General features: G+C 40.3%; 1 protein-coding gene across 2 annotated transcripts in view; it reads right to left on the bottom strand.

Moving 5' to 3' along the window:
• Positions 1-13514, bottom strand: part of LOC115145174 (volume-regulated anion channel subunit LRRC8C-like) — a 32726-nt gene extending 19212 nt beyond the window's left edge. The window contains exons 1-2 of one of the 2 annotated variants that reach the window (XM_029686504.2): positions 13134-13514; positions 429-571 (exon numbers count right to left, since the gene is read on the bottom strand). In XM_029686504.2, the coding sequence (XP_029542364.1) occupies positions 429-566 (138 nt within the window). In that variant the 5' untranslated portion in view covers positions 567-571; positions 13134-13514. The remainder of the gene's footprint in view (positions 1-428; positions 572-13133) is intronic. The other variant, XM_029686503.2, reaches the window with a different exon arrangement.
• Positions 13515-14363: the final 849 nt, after the last annotated feature.

Genomic DNA, 14363 nt, shown 5'->3' with positions numbered 1-14363 from the left:
CCAAGCATGTGCAAGGCTGTCAAGGCAAAAGGTGGCTACTTTGAAATATCTCAAATAGAAAATATATTTTCATTTGTTCACACTTGTTCGGTTACTACATGATTCCATGTGTTATTTCATAGTTTTGATGTCTTCACTATTATTCTACAATGTAGAAAATAGTACAAATAAAAACCCTTGAATGAGTAGGTGTGTGCAAACTTTTGACTGGTATTATAGTTTAAAAGAAACAAAATATAAAATAAAATATGACTGTTCTGAAGGCAGACTGAACTACAATAGTAAAACTTACTCAGTTTTGCCCCCTGGGTATAGGCTTATGCTTTAAAATGTTTAGAACATGTATGCACCCCTTAGGAACAATAGTTTGTTCATAGATAGTCAGGCTTTTTATGGAAGAGCTTTTGAAGCTGTTGGATGTTACTGACCTGTAAGGTGCATCCGAACACTCCGATCATTAGCATGACCACAGAGAGGTAGTCTGTGAACACATCCCACCAGGGCTTCAGAACCCGGAACTGTGGCTGCTGTTCCGAAAACTGTCGGAACTCCGTCACAGGAATCATGGCTCCTGCTGGGACAGAGATGAAATGTAGGGGTCAAATCAAATCAAATCAAATTTGATTTTGATTTAGGGGTTGTTTATAAACAATGTATAGCTTCAAAATATGTTTAATCCTTATATGTGTCAGTTATTACAAACATAACTGCATTTATGAATTTGTGGTGTGGTGACATTTCTCCATCCCCATCCCTTAGCTTTAGAGCAAGTGGCATGCCTGCCTTTTGGTTGAAAAACAAATAAAGGATTGTGCCCTTAAGACACCATTTAAATCCCCTTGTCACATTCCTGGAGGATACCCACCATATAGGTTCAATATGTCCAGCTTCCAGACTAGTTGACAATGCAGGGGGAAATCCTTCACAAGACGACACTAGGATCGAAGTTGACGTTAAGCATTGCCTTCCGTACAACCACTCCGTCTATTGTTTGTCAAACAAACCAGCCCTGCCAAAATACAGCAGGCCCCAATATGGCCATGTTTGTTTTACAGTCAATTAGGATCACACGACAGGCCTTTCACTGGAACTATGAATCAAAGTTTCCTTTCGGTGTGAGGTTTGATGGATTTCAACTCTGCTTCCTATCATGCTGTCAAACATGACAAAAAAAACTATTGTAACTAATGGTGTATAATTCCCTTTGTGATACGGTTAGAGATTTGAATGTACAACAAAAAAAACTCACTGGTTTGATGTACCAATACACAGAGGAAAGCCTCACTTTTGGCAGTTGGTTAAGATCAATTTCGTGGCTGGCATAGACAAAACAATCTGCCTGTTAGGATGGATAACTGAATCAGTCTAAAGCAGCATAATATATGGAGTAATCTCAGTTAACCCAGATTTAAGGCTCACATGATTGGTCTCCTGCTTGATTAAGTTCTGGATCCATACGTGAGAGAAGAGATGAAGAGATGCTAGAACGAGGAGCGGAACCGGCACGAGGAGCTCCATCCATCCTCTCTATTTAACATTTAACATTTAAGTCATTTAGCAGACGCTCTTATCCAGAGCGACTTACAAATTGTACCCTCCCCTTCCGAAATTTGAAAGACGCCAACACCTGTGATATCGTGATTTCTCCAAATAACCAGTTACGAAAAACCCAACACAATTACTGCTGCTTGTTATCCCACAGTACCAATTATGTTAATGGCAATCTGGCCACGAGAGAATGTAAATGGAGCAATGCTTTAGCATCATCAAGGCCTTATAAACATATGCCTATCATGTCAACAATGACTTTACTATCCCGGATTGAAAAAAAGCACCACCAACTGGTGGTGGTCTCTGAAAGAGGTGCCAGTTAAATATAGGTAGAATCGTACTGGCGCCTCTTAGGTGTGTCAATGACTAATAGGAGACGGATGTACAGAAAACTCTTTATTGCAAACACTTAAAGATGCACTATGCAGAAAATCGCTCCACCACTTCCTGGTTGCTAAAATTCGGATAGCCTCATTTCAGTGTGTGACTAAAGCAAGAAGTGTCTCAACCGCAGTGATATTTATTTTCCATAATCAAAAATAAAGTATTTTCAGCTGTTTGATGCAAAACTTAAGAACAGAAATAACTCGCATACAACTATTAGAATATTAGCTACATCTTCTTAGACTTGCTTTCAATGAGAATGACATATCTATAACTCATGTTATGTGAATTTGGTCAGGTCACCCAAAATCGTACATATTGCCGCTTTAAGACACACCAACATAGCAAGAGGGGACTAGTAGAAGTGATAGTGGTTTCTCTAATAAAACAAACAATAGAGAGTATGTAGAATAGGCTAAACATAGCACTCAATATAAACATAGCAGTGGGCTAGCATGCTATAGGCTAGGCCAGAGTTTTGTAGGCTAGGCACAATACAAGGCATTCAGGTAAACTATAATTTGCAAGGCTAACAGTGATGGCCAGCAGGGCAATGTACAAGTGACCAAAAGGGCTTTCACTGCACACAGTATACAATAATAAGGCCATGGGAACAGGCACAGATCAGGCACTACCTTTGTAGACTGGAAGGGGCATGTGCTCTGCAAAATGCCCTGATAGTACAATTTCCCCCCAAATGTTTTTTTGTATACAATTGTCATTGTCATTCTGAACCTGCTGCCAGCAAGTAGTCAAATTCTCATCTATACTTCAGAACCAAATACTTGTACATCTTGATTGTTATCCAATGACCAATCAGCATTGGTAAGCAAAGGCGGACCAGATTACAATCCAGATTACTGACCAAAAATAACTGGGGGTTTTTCCCTCCAGTTTTGCCTGGCAAAAACAGAGTAGGCCTACATTGATCATCCATACAAAATAAAGTTTAGCATTTACTAGCATTTACTGACTCATATTTGCCAGAACAATTTGAGTGAACATTTTCATTTTTTCAGTTTGGCCTTTAACATAAGTAAAATAGTCATTGCATAAGTATTCAGCTCCCTGACTCAATACATGTTAGAAACACCTTTGGCATTGATTACAGTTGTGGGTCTTCTTGGGTAAGACTATAAGAGCTTTGCAAATCTGAATGGTACAATATTTGTCCATTATTATTTTGAAAATTCTTCTATATGTTGGAACATGGCTAGACAGACATTTAAGTCTTGCCATATATTTTCAAGCAGTCAAAATTTTTACTTTTCCACTCAGGAACATACACACCGTCTTCTTGGTAAGCAACTCCAGTGTAGATCTGACCTTGTTGTAGGTTATTGTCCTGCCGAAAGGTGAATTCCTCTCCCAGTCTCTGGTGTAAAGCGGAATGAAGCAGGCTTTCTTCCAAGATTTTGCCTCTGCTTAGCGCCATAATTTATTTTTATCCTGAAAAACTCCAATACTTACAGATGTCAAGCATACCCTTACCATGATGCAGAATCCACCATGCTTGAAAATAAGGAGGCAGTTACTCAAAGATCTGTTGGATTTGTCCCCAAAATGCATGTTATGGAATATTTGTATTCTTTTCGCTCTGTCATTTAGGTCATTATTGCGGAGTCACCACAATGTTGTTGAGCCATCCTCAGTTCTCCCATTACGGGCCAATAAACTCTGTAGCCATTTTAAAATCAGTGACCCCATAGTAACATCCCTGAGCAGTTTCCTTCCTGTCCTGCAGCTCAGTTCAGAAGGACAACTATCTTTGATGTGTCTGTGTGGTTTAATACATAATCCACAGCATAATTATTATACTTGACCATGCTTAGAGATATTCAATGTCTGATTTGTTATTATTACCCATCTACCAATCACTGCTTTTTTTTATGAGGTTTTCAAAAAGCTCCCTGGTCTTTGTACACTGAACAAAAATATAAACACAACATGTAGTGTTTGTCCCATGTTTCATGAGCTGAAATAAAAGATCCCAGAAATGTTGAACATGCACAAAAATATTCTCAAATTGCACATATTTACATTCTTTGTTAGTGAGCATTTCTCTTTTTCCAATCCATCCACCTGACAGGTGTGGCATATCAAGAGGCTGATTAAACAGCATGATCATTACACAGGTGCACCTTGTGCTGCGGACAATAAAAGGCCACTAAAATATGCAGTTGTGTCACAATGCCACAGATGTGTCAAGTTGCGAGAGCATGAAATTGCCATGCTGACTGCAGGAATGCCCACCAAAGCTGTTTCCAGAAAATTGAATGTTCATTTCTCTACCACAAGTCGCCTCCAAAGTAATTTGAAAGAATTTGTCAGTACGTCAAACCGGCCTCACAACCGCCGACTACATGCTTGGCGTTGTGTGGGCGAGTGGTTTGCTGAAACATTGTGAAGAGACTCCCCCATGCTGGCTGTGGGGTTATGGTATGGGCAGCTTTAAGCTACAGACAATGAACACAGTTGCATTTTATCGAATGCAATTTGAATGCCCAAAAATACAGTGATGAGATCATAAGTAACATTTGGCTTAACAAATCACAATAAGTTACATGGACTCACTCTGTGGGGGGTCACATGTTTTGTATCACTCCTTTTTGGGGGTCATCCACTGGTAAACATGATGGTAGTAACAAATGGAGTTGGGTTGGATATAGTAATGGTAGGCTGCAGTATTTCTTTAACTGGAGTTGTGTTGTCATTGTTAATAAGTGCAGCATTTATTCTAGTTGAAAATAATTTGCTAAATACTTTACTCAGATTGTGCTGCTTTACCCTCCTGTAATAATTGCCCAATGAGGCTGACCGTGGTTGCGGGGAGAATACATTTTGGGTGTACTTTTTTTTGTTTCAGCACATGCCCCCCAAAATGTCTGTACACAGCCCTGCACAGGAGCAGCCATCTTAGGTTACATAACAACACAGTGGCCATCTTGAGGCATATAGTAGCAATGACCGAGCCTGTACTGGCTGGTCTAAACATAAACAAGCAGGTTTCAATACACCCAAACCCAGTGAAGTCCACTTACTATATCATGGATGCACTAACACTAGCGTGTGTTGTCAGAGTCCAGGGCTTCAAGAGAAAGGTCCATTCGTTGTGGCCCCGCTGTTGGTGTGCAGGGCAGAAGTTACCAGAGAGTTCCTTACTCTGCCACTGCTTTCTGAAGATGAAAGAGGCAGGAATTGGGTATCTGTGATCCCAGATGACTGCCTGTGGTTGGCTGACCCCATGGTCTGATAAGGCAACCCTAGCAACCTGGCCTAACAACAGAGGTGTGAAGTGCAAGTTTATGGCCCTTTAGGCTCCAGCGGGGATTGGGCGCCTACTTGGTGCAGTTGGACACATCTTGGGGATTTCTCAGGGCCAGAGAGAGGGTTTTCTCCACTGATGTTGCACGTCTCAGTCTTTCCGTCTCTCTCCCTCTGGTCAGCTTTAGCAATCTGCTTACTACGGGTATCGCTCTGAATTCTATACAAATGATGAAACATAACAGCAATGTTTTTGTAAACACAAAATAGGCCTACCATAAATTGTGTAATTTACTGTATACAGCCCATTACGTCAGAGTGTACTAAGTTTCAGCTTAACTGCGGGAACAGCCATATACAACTGACTGATGTTCTAGACAGGATAACATAGAAATAGAATCACTATTTCTGATCACTATTGTGATTCTATTTCTCTTACAGTATGAGCATGATTCTATTCTGTATGCACTTTTGTGCAAATGTAAAAAAAAAAAAAAAAAAAAAATTGGTAACCCAGATACCAAAAACTTTTCCCAGGCTTGCTATTTCCCGCTGTCGCTATGCCCATGGCTATAAATTCCTACCGCCAGCGAGCGGAGTTTGCCGCTCAAGACATGATTTGCATCTCCGGCTGGTAGCATCCATTCAGAAGACCGCTAAGCCGTCGGCAGGCCACTTTTGAATCACTGGCGTTTAACATCCACTCTGAGGACAGCTATACGCCCTAGGCAAACCATCTAGCCATGAAGTAATTCAAAAGACAATAGCCAGGAATTTCTCGACTCTCAAATTAGGCCTGCCACCATCCAGCTAACCACAGCCAGCCAGAGGCTACAAACTGTTTTTGTTGTGATCTATAAACCTTCCCCTACAATGTGATTTAAAGTTGATTTGCCAATTTAAAATAGACAGCGCATTGAAAATAATTGAGGATGACAAAAGTGATACAACTAATCATTTACAGTTTATAGCCATTAATAGCATTAATTTTATGTACTAAGCTCTATTTAAAGGCAATACCAACTGTTCCAGTTGCTTTGTGAGAGATGCCACTCCCTAAACCACTTCACACAGTATCGATCACTATCATTAAGGGTGAAGTTGTATATAGTCATGCAGCCAATTCAAGTCTATTGTATTGAGGCCATTAATACATAGCCTACATTCCAGTGTCAGAGGAAGGCCCTAAAAAGTGTCATCCCTGTTGTAGTAGCTATAGAAAAATGGCAACGTTAGGCTTTTGTAAATAAAGAACAGATGAATTGTTTGTAATTATCACCACCGAACGTTTTGAAATACCGAATGTATACTAGTGGCATCATGTTCGCGGGCCTGGATTTTGAGTCATTGAGAGCGATTCATGTTGTCTTTGTAAAAACTTGCTGGAGATATACCTATATTTTTATCTTTCTGTATAATTGTTTGGTACATTTTATTTATTTTTTTACCATTCAGAGCATTAGAAAATGTTTCTAGTTTACTAATTTGTTCATGTAGCAGATTGGAACGCAAAGCCTTTAAAATAGTTTTGTAGTGTTAAATTGGCTGGATTACCATCTGCTTGTGACCATGCTAGCTGAGTTACTTACCTAGGTAGCTTGCTAATGTTAGATGCTAGCTAACAACATATTTCTTCTTCTTAGAACTAGTCGTCTCCCTATAACACAGACGCCACTTCAAGGGGCAAAGAGTCTGAATAAAAGAGAAGCATTATTATTTTCAGATGTGCTCGGTCCTGCTAAATACTGATGGAATTTCAGAAGAGAAACAAGACCCTTTATTCATGTAATCTGTCTATCAAAAAGGGCACTGGACACCCACAGTATAATATTCACGACAGCAGCATGTGGATGACAGCTATGAGGTATGTAGTACATTCACTTAGCCGAAATGACACTATGATTATCTGTCCAGTTTTGAACAATATGTTATTGGATTGAAAAGTAAACTAATTTTCCACGAGGGTTACTTTTAAACCTTGGTTTTATTTTTCAGGGCAGAAATCCAAGGACTGCATTTCTGCCCTGTTTTCCTTCCAAAGACTCCAGCAAGTTATTCAGGTGCTAAGGAGTGAGCAAGCACGTGAGAACAAAACTTGCACATCTATTTTTGTTGTATAATTGTTTTCAGGAGTGTGACAGTGATTAACTGTCGTCACACACATTTCTTTATTTTTACTATTTTCTACATTATAGAATAACAGGGAAGACATCAAAACCATGAAATTATGTAGTAACCCCAAAAAAACAATTTAAAAAAGTTGAACAAATCAAAATATATTTTATATTTGAGAATCTTCAAAGTAGTCACCCTTTGCATTGATGACAGCTTTGCACACTCTTGGAATTCTCTCAACCAGCTTCATGAGGCAGTCACCTGTAATGCATTTCAATTAACAGGCGTGCCTTGTTAATTTGTGGAATTTATTTCCTTCTTAATGCGTTTAAGCCAATCAGTTGTGTTGTGACATGGAGAGGTGGTATACAGAAGATAGCCCTATTTGGTAAAAGACCAAGTCCATATTATGGCAAGAACAGCTGCATAAGATAAGTTCATTAGAGTTATCAGCCTCAGAAATTGCAGCCCAAATAAATACTGCAGAGTTCAAGTAACAAACTAATCTCAAAATCAACTGTTCAGAGGAGACTGCATGATTCAGGCCTTCATGGTCTAATTGCTGCAAAGGAACCCAATAATAAGAGACTTGCTTGGGCCAAGAAACACGAGCAATGGACATTAGCCCAGTGGAAATCGGTCCTTTGGTCTGATAAATCTAAAATTTAGATTTTCGGTTTCCAACGGTCGTGACTTTGTGAGACGCAGAGTAGGTGAGCGGATGATCTCCACCTGTGTGTATCCCACCATGAAGCATGAAGGAGGTGGTGTGATGGTGAGGGGATGCATTGCTGGTGACACTGTCGGTGATTTAATTAGTATTCAAGGCATACTTGACAAGCATGGCTACCACAGCATTCTGCAGCGATACGCCATCCCATCTTGTTTGCACAGGAATATCATTTGTTTTTCAACAGGACAATGACCCAAAACACACCTCCAGGATGTGTAAGGGCTATTTGACCAAGAAGGAGAGTGATGGAGTGCTGCATCAGATGACCTGGCATCTACAATCACTTGACCTCAACCCAATTGAGATGGTTTGGGATGAGTTGGACCGCAGGGTGAAGGAAAAGCAGCCAGCAAGTGCTCAGCATATGTGGGAACTCCTTCAAGACTGTTGGAAAAGCATTCCTCATGAAGCTGGTGGAGAGAATGCCAAGAGTGTGCAAAGCTGTCAAGGCAACGGGTGGTTACTTTGATAAATCTCAAATGTATTTTGATTTGTTAAACACTTTAAGGGTTTCCTAATTCATTATTTCACAGTGTTGATGTCTTCACTATTATTCTATTATTATTACTATGTAGAAAATAGTACAAATAAAGAAAAACCCTTGAATGAGTAGGCATGTCGAAACTTTTGACTGGTACGGGTGGTATCGGACACTTGAGATGGATAACATGAATACCTTGTTAGCCTATCAACAACAGGCCAATGGAGACCAGGCTGAACCAGGACACCGAGCTCCAGGAGAGACTTGTGAGTGTGCTCAGAATTGTATATAGCCATTGTTTTGTCCCGGGAAGAAGCAAGAGACGTTGAACTTTGACGTTGTTGTTGCGAGCATAATAAACTGATGTGACAGCAGCATTTTCTAAATTCCTCCACTCAGAATTATAACACAAGGCATTTATATTACATTTAAATAAACTTAGCAAACAAAAGAAACATCCCTTTTTCAGGACCCTGTATTTCAAAGATAATTCGCAAAAATCCAAATAACTTCACATGCTTGTTCAATGAACCATAAACAATTAATGAACATGCACCCATGGAATGGTTGTTAAGACAAACAGCTTACAGACGGTAGTAAATGAAGGTCACAGTTATGAAAACTTAGGACACTAAAAAGGCCTTTCTACTGACTCTGAAAAACACCCTGCTCATCTGAGTGAGCATGCCTTAGGCATGCTGCAAGGAGGCATGAGGACTGCAGATGTGGCCAGGGCAATAAATTGCAATGGCCGTGCTGTGAGACGCCTAAAACAGAGCTACAGGGAAACAGGATGGACAGCTGATCATCCTCGCAGTGGCAGACCATGTGTAACAACACCTGCACAGGATCGGTACATACGAACATCACACCTGAGGGACAGGTACAGGATGGCAGAAACAACTGCCCGAGTTACACCAGGAATGCACAATCCCTCCATCAGTGCTCAAACTGTCCGCAATAGGCTGAGAGAGGCTGGACTGAGGGCTTGTAAGCCTGTTGTAAGGCAGGTCCTCACCGGCAACAACGTCACCTATGGGCACAAACCCTCCGTCGCTGGACCAGACAGGACTGGCAAAAAGTGCTCTTAACTGACGAGTTGCGGGTTTGTCTCACCAGGGGTGATGCGGGTGGCCTGTGAGTGAGGCGATGGTCAAAAAACCTGTGGCATGTCACGCGACCACTGTGGAGGGTTGCCGGGCTCCCAATTGCTCATTGTTAACTGGGAACCCACTGGGCACAAACTGGTTGAATCAATGTCCTTTCGACAATAGAATGCAATGTGATGATGTTGAACTAATGTGGAATACTGATTGGATTAGAAAAAAGCCAGCAATGTAAAGGCATTTCGTGATAGTCTTTTTTTCTACCCTAAATCCAATGAGATGTTTAACATATAGTCAGGTCCATAATTATTGGCACCTTTGATAAAGATGAGTAAAAAAAAGATACGTATAAAAAAATATATACAAATACTAAGCTATTGTATAAATAAAATAAAATGGGAAATTATATTTTATACTAATACAATTGCTCAGAGAAAGAGACTTTATTTAACAAGTAATAAAAATATAATTTTGACTCTTCAATTCAAACCACAGGTTTTCAATGGGGTTCATGTCCAGAGACTGAGATGGCCAATGCAAAATGTAGATTGTGGTCAATTAACCATTTCTTTACGGATTGAGTTATTTTGTTGATGGAAGGTTCACTTTCGGCAAAGTGTCAGCCTCTTAGCAGAGGCAACCAGGCTTTTGGCTAAAATGTCCACATACTTGGTAAAGTTCATTATTCTGTTGACAAGGGCCCCAGGATCAGTGGAAGCAAAATAGCCCCATAACATCAAAGATCCACCACAGGTATGAGTTACTTTTCTGCATATGCTTCCGTTTTCCAACGCCAAACCTACCACTTGTATGCATGACCAAAGAGCTCAATTTTCATGTCATCTGACCATAGCACTGGTTCCAACCCAAGTGCCAATGCCATATATCAATGGTCAGATGACATGAGAATGGAGCTCTTCATAGAACACACATTTTTTGCTTTGTAGCACCTACATATGAAACATCATGGAGTCTTAAAGGAGGCGTGGGTAAAGTCAAAATGTCTTAAATATGCCAACTTGTATTAATTATTTCTCAATTATTCTTTTAGATACAGATGTTTGTATGGAATCACTTAATTAATGTGTGTACACAGTCTTCGGCACTAAAACAACCTCTATCAAAACATGTCTCAAGGGAGCTACAGCTAAATATTTTTGTACTTACAATAACACAGCTGCACTGTTTTACGTCACTGGGGCCAAGCGTCCTGCCATCCAGGACCTCTATACTGCCATCCGGGACCTCTATACTGCCATCCGGGACCTCTATACTGCCATCCGGGACCTCTATACTGCCATCCGGGACCTCTATACTGCCATCCGGGACCTCTATACCAGGCGGTGTCAGACGAAGGCTCAAAAAATTGTCAAGGATTCCAGCCACCGAACTCCTAGACTGTTCTCTCTGCTACCACACGGCAAGTGGTACCGGAGCGACAAGTCTAGGTCCAAAAGGCTCCTTAACAGATTCTACCTACAAGCCATTAGACTGCTAAACAGTTAATCAAATGGCTACCCGGACTATTTGGACTGACCCCTACACTGCTTCTACTAGCGGTTTATCATCTACGCAGTCACTTTAACTCTACCTACAGGTACATATTACCTCAACAAACCTGTACCCCTGCACATTGACTCGGTACCAGTACCCTCTGTATATAGTCACGTTATTGTTATTTTAGTGTGTTACTTTTTTCTTACTTGAGTTAATTGTATTTTTATTTAGCAAATGTTTTCTTACTTGAAAAAAAATGTCAACATTGGGCTTGTTAGTAAGCATTTCACGGTAAGTCTACACCTGTTGTATTCAGTGCACTTGACAAATACAATTTGATTTTTACTTTTTGATTTAATCTTAAATTAGACCGTGCCAGTAACAAACCTCCATCTTTAACCAGGGTTGGTCAGCATACAACTTTGTCTGAAAGTCAGACAGATTCTCATAATTTCCCTGTGGAGACTATACAGTACTAATAAAATCTCTAATTGTCAATCACAACATTGTTTCCTTGAGGAGTTCCTGAGTCTCATGGAAATATTGAATGTACCTCTGCAAGAAGGATGGAAGACGTAAACCTATTGAACCTGAAGTGTCTATATAGAGTTGAAGTTATGAGTAATATGAAGTCTCAACGGGTGGTTAATTAATGCAACTGTACCAAACAGTATACTCTATCAAAGAAAATAACTGTATGAGGGTTTAATTTAACTACAGGCGGGGCTTTAGATCATTTTTAGAAAATGGTTCCTCCCTTGCCTAGATTAGTTGTTTGCCTTGTCACCACAGTGAGCTGGCCTGGCTGTCCGGGCAGCCCGGGTCTTATCCTATGTCTGGCTCTTCCTGACAGGAAACTCTGCAGATCTCTAACACACACTGGAGTCACTTGGACTGCCCAAAACAGACTACGATTGCATTCAAAATGGAACCGAATATCTTACATATAGCACTACTTTTGAGCAGAGCCCTGTTGTGCCCTGGTGAAGAAGAAAGAAAAAAAAATAGTACAATATATAGGGAATAGGGTGCCATTTGGGAGACATGCATGTCTGGATAGTTCACACCCAGTCCCCAGGATAACACATCCTGTCCAAGATGGGTTCATTAGTTATCCATAAGGACCACAGAAAAACACTGCAGAAACTATTAGACTCCAGGGTCACTTTGAGAGTGTCAGGGGGTTAACTTGTAACAATAGGTCCTAAAATGTTAACAAAAACACAATAACGTCAGACATCTTTTAACAATAACATGTACAATGAAAATCCCAAATATTTTAGGCTACTACTAGTACTACTACTAAACTGCATAATGCAAACTGCTGAGCCTATTGGCTGACCTTAGAGCCGAATTTTCTCCTTGTTCAACTTCAAACCACATAATAGGTTACAAAACTTTCCCCAAAAAACATAAACCACCCACTCTAGACAGGATAGACAAACTCAAAGCCATTAGTAAATTCGGCTATACAGTATAAATCGAATCTATGGTGTAAATTATCGCCTTGCATAAATAGGCCCTCATAGGCTACTGCTAACCAATTATTCATATGGCCTGTGAAGCCATGGTGTGGAGAAGAATATTTTACAACTCATTTTCTATTATTTTCTTTTTAGGAAGAGGGGGAAGAGGTGGGGGTATATGTGATGTCATTATCCAAACTCGAGAAATCGCCACGACTTTTCCTATTTCTAGCCTTTAAACAAAATAATAAAACATAGGCTGTGCGTGTGTGTGTGTAAAAAAACGAATTGAGATATGTGGCGTATGCTAAAACTCAATATTAGCACCCTTCAGTAACGGTGCCAGTGATGCAGGAGGCTCGGCTTACATGGGCTATATACAGGCGAAAGTTATCTGTATCGGTTACCGACAACAATGTGTGAGCTAATTTACAGTAAAACCCAAATACAGTCCTTGACAATGTAACGAAATGCATATCGTAAACAACATGGACCGTTTACAACCAATCATAAATGTATACAATAACAACATTTACCTTACCCCTAGTGATGTCCGTCCGAAAGCCTAGGTTCTATAGAAGACGTCGATGGGTGTTTTTTAGGAGAGCCGCGATCATGTCCTTGTGGATCTGTGCACCGTGTTCAGTAGGCCTACGAAAAAACAGTGTGGAACGTTAAACTAAACTGTGTTGTTCTGAACGATCAGTTAAAAAAAAACGTGAGGAGTGGGAGAACGCTATAAGCATGGCAGCTGCCTTTGAATTACGTCACATTCCTTCAAGCCACACCCCGCCACACCCACCAAACGGTTAGCGCTATCCTTTGGCCGTCCCTATCCTAAACCTAACCTTAATCCCTATCCTAACCTAAGCCTAATCATAAACCTTACCTAACCATAACCATTGTACATTTCGACTTCAGTTGGGTAGAGATGTCCCAAGGATCCCAAATAGCATGGACCCCCACCAAATGGAGAAAACGTACGTAAAAAGCATGTTCAAGAACGTTGAAGAACGTTTTGGGGAAACGTGTCAGTGCAAAACGTAACTCAACGTAGCAAACGTTTAATGGAGCTGAACACACCCCTAGTGTGGTCCTCCGCTTTCCATTATTCCTGACTGCGAGTTGCTGTAGTTAGTTCAAGGTTACTGTTTGTGATGCACGAAGACTACTGACTGACGCGGTTTGGCTGAAACGGAGTTATTCCGCTGCTCTATCGTTCGCTACGTACTTCAGTCAGACTGCCATCAATGAAGTCGTTGGTGGTGATGTAAAAATAAGGGACGTTGTCCAAAACATAGACCTGGATTTTGTGGATATGAATAATACCTTTAAGATTAAGTAGTTGAACAAATGCATAGAATCTTCTGAATCGTTATGGTTCTTTATTCCTCATTTTAAGGACATTTGGGGTTTACAATTATCAACATTTTATCAGCAAGCACTTATGGCATGGAAATTGTGTTTTGTGCTTGACTTTTCACCTCATAAAGCTATTCTGTGGGGAAAAAATTATATCACTGTTAAAAACAAAATGGTTTTTATGCAACATTGGATAAAGAAAAATATAATATTTGTAAGTGTCATCTTCAATAGAGGTGGCCAAATGTTAAGTTATGAGGTTTTCTCAAGAGTCAATGCCTTTCCTGTTCATTACAAAGAATTTCGCTCTGGTTAATGCTATTCCCTCAGATATTTCCCAGCTGATGAGTAGAGTAGAACCTAGTCTGTATATTAATGGTATTGATATCAAAAGTCACAAGTGT

Source organism: Oncorhynchus nerka, linkage group LG17 (genome assembly GCF_034236695.1).
Source record: "Oncorhynchus nerka isolate Pitt River linkage group LG17, Oner_Uvic_2.0, whole genome shotgun sequence".
NCBI classification, from domain to species: Eukaryota; Metazoa; Chordata; class Actinopteri; order Salmoniformes; family Salmonidae; genus Oncorhynchus; species Oncorhynchus nerka.
Note: the sequence above shows the minus strand (reverse complement) of the source record. Positions and strands in the feature narration are given on the sequence as shown.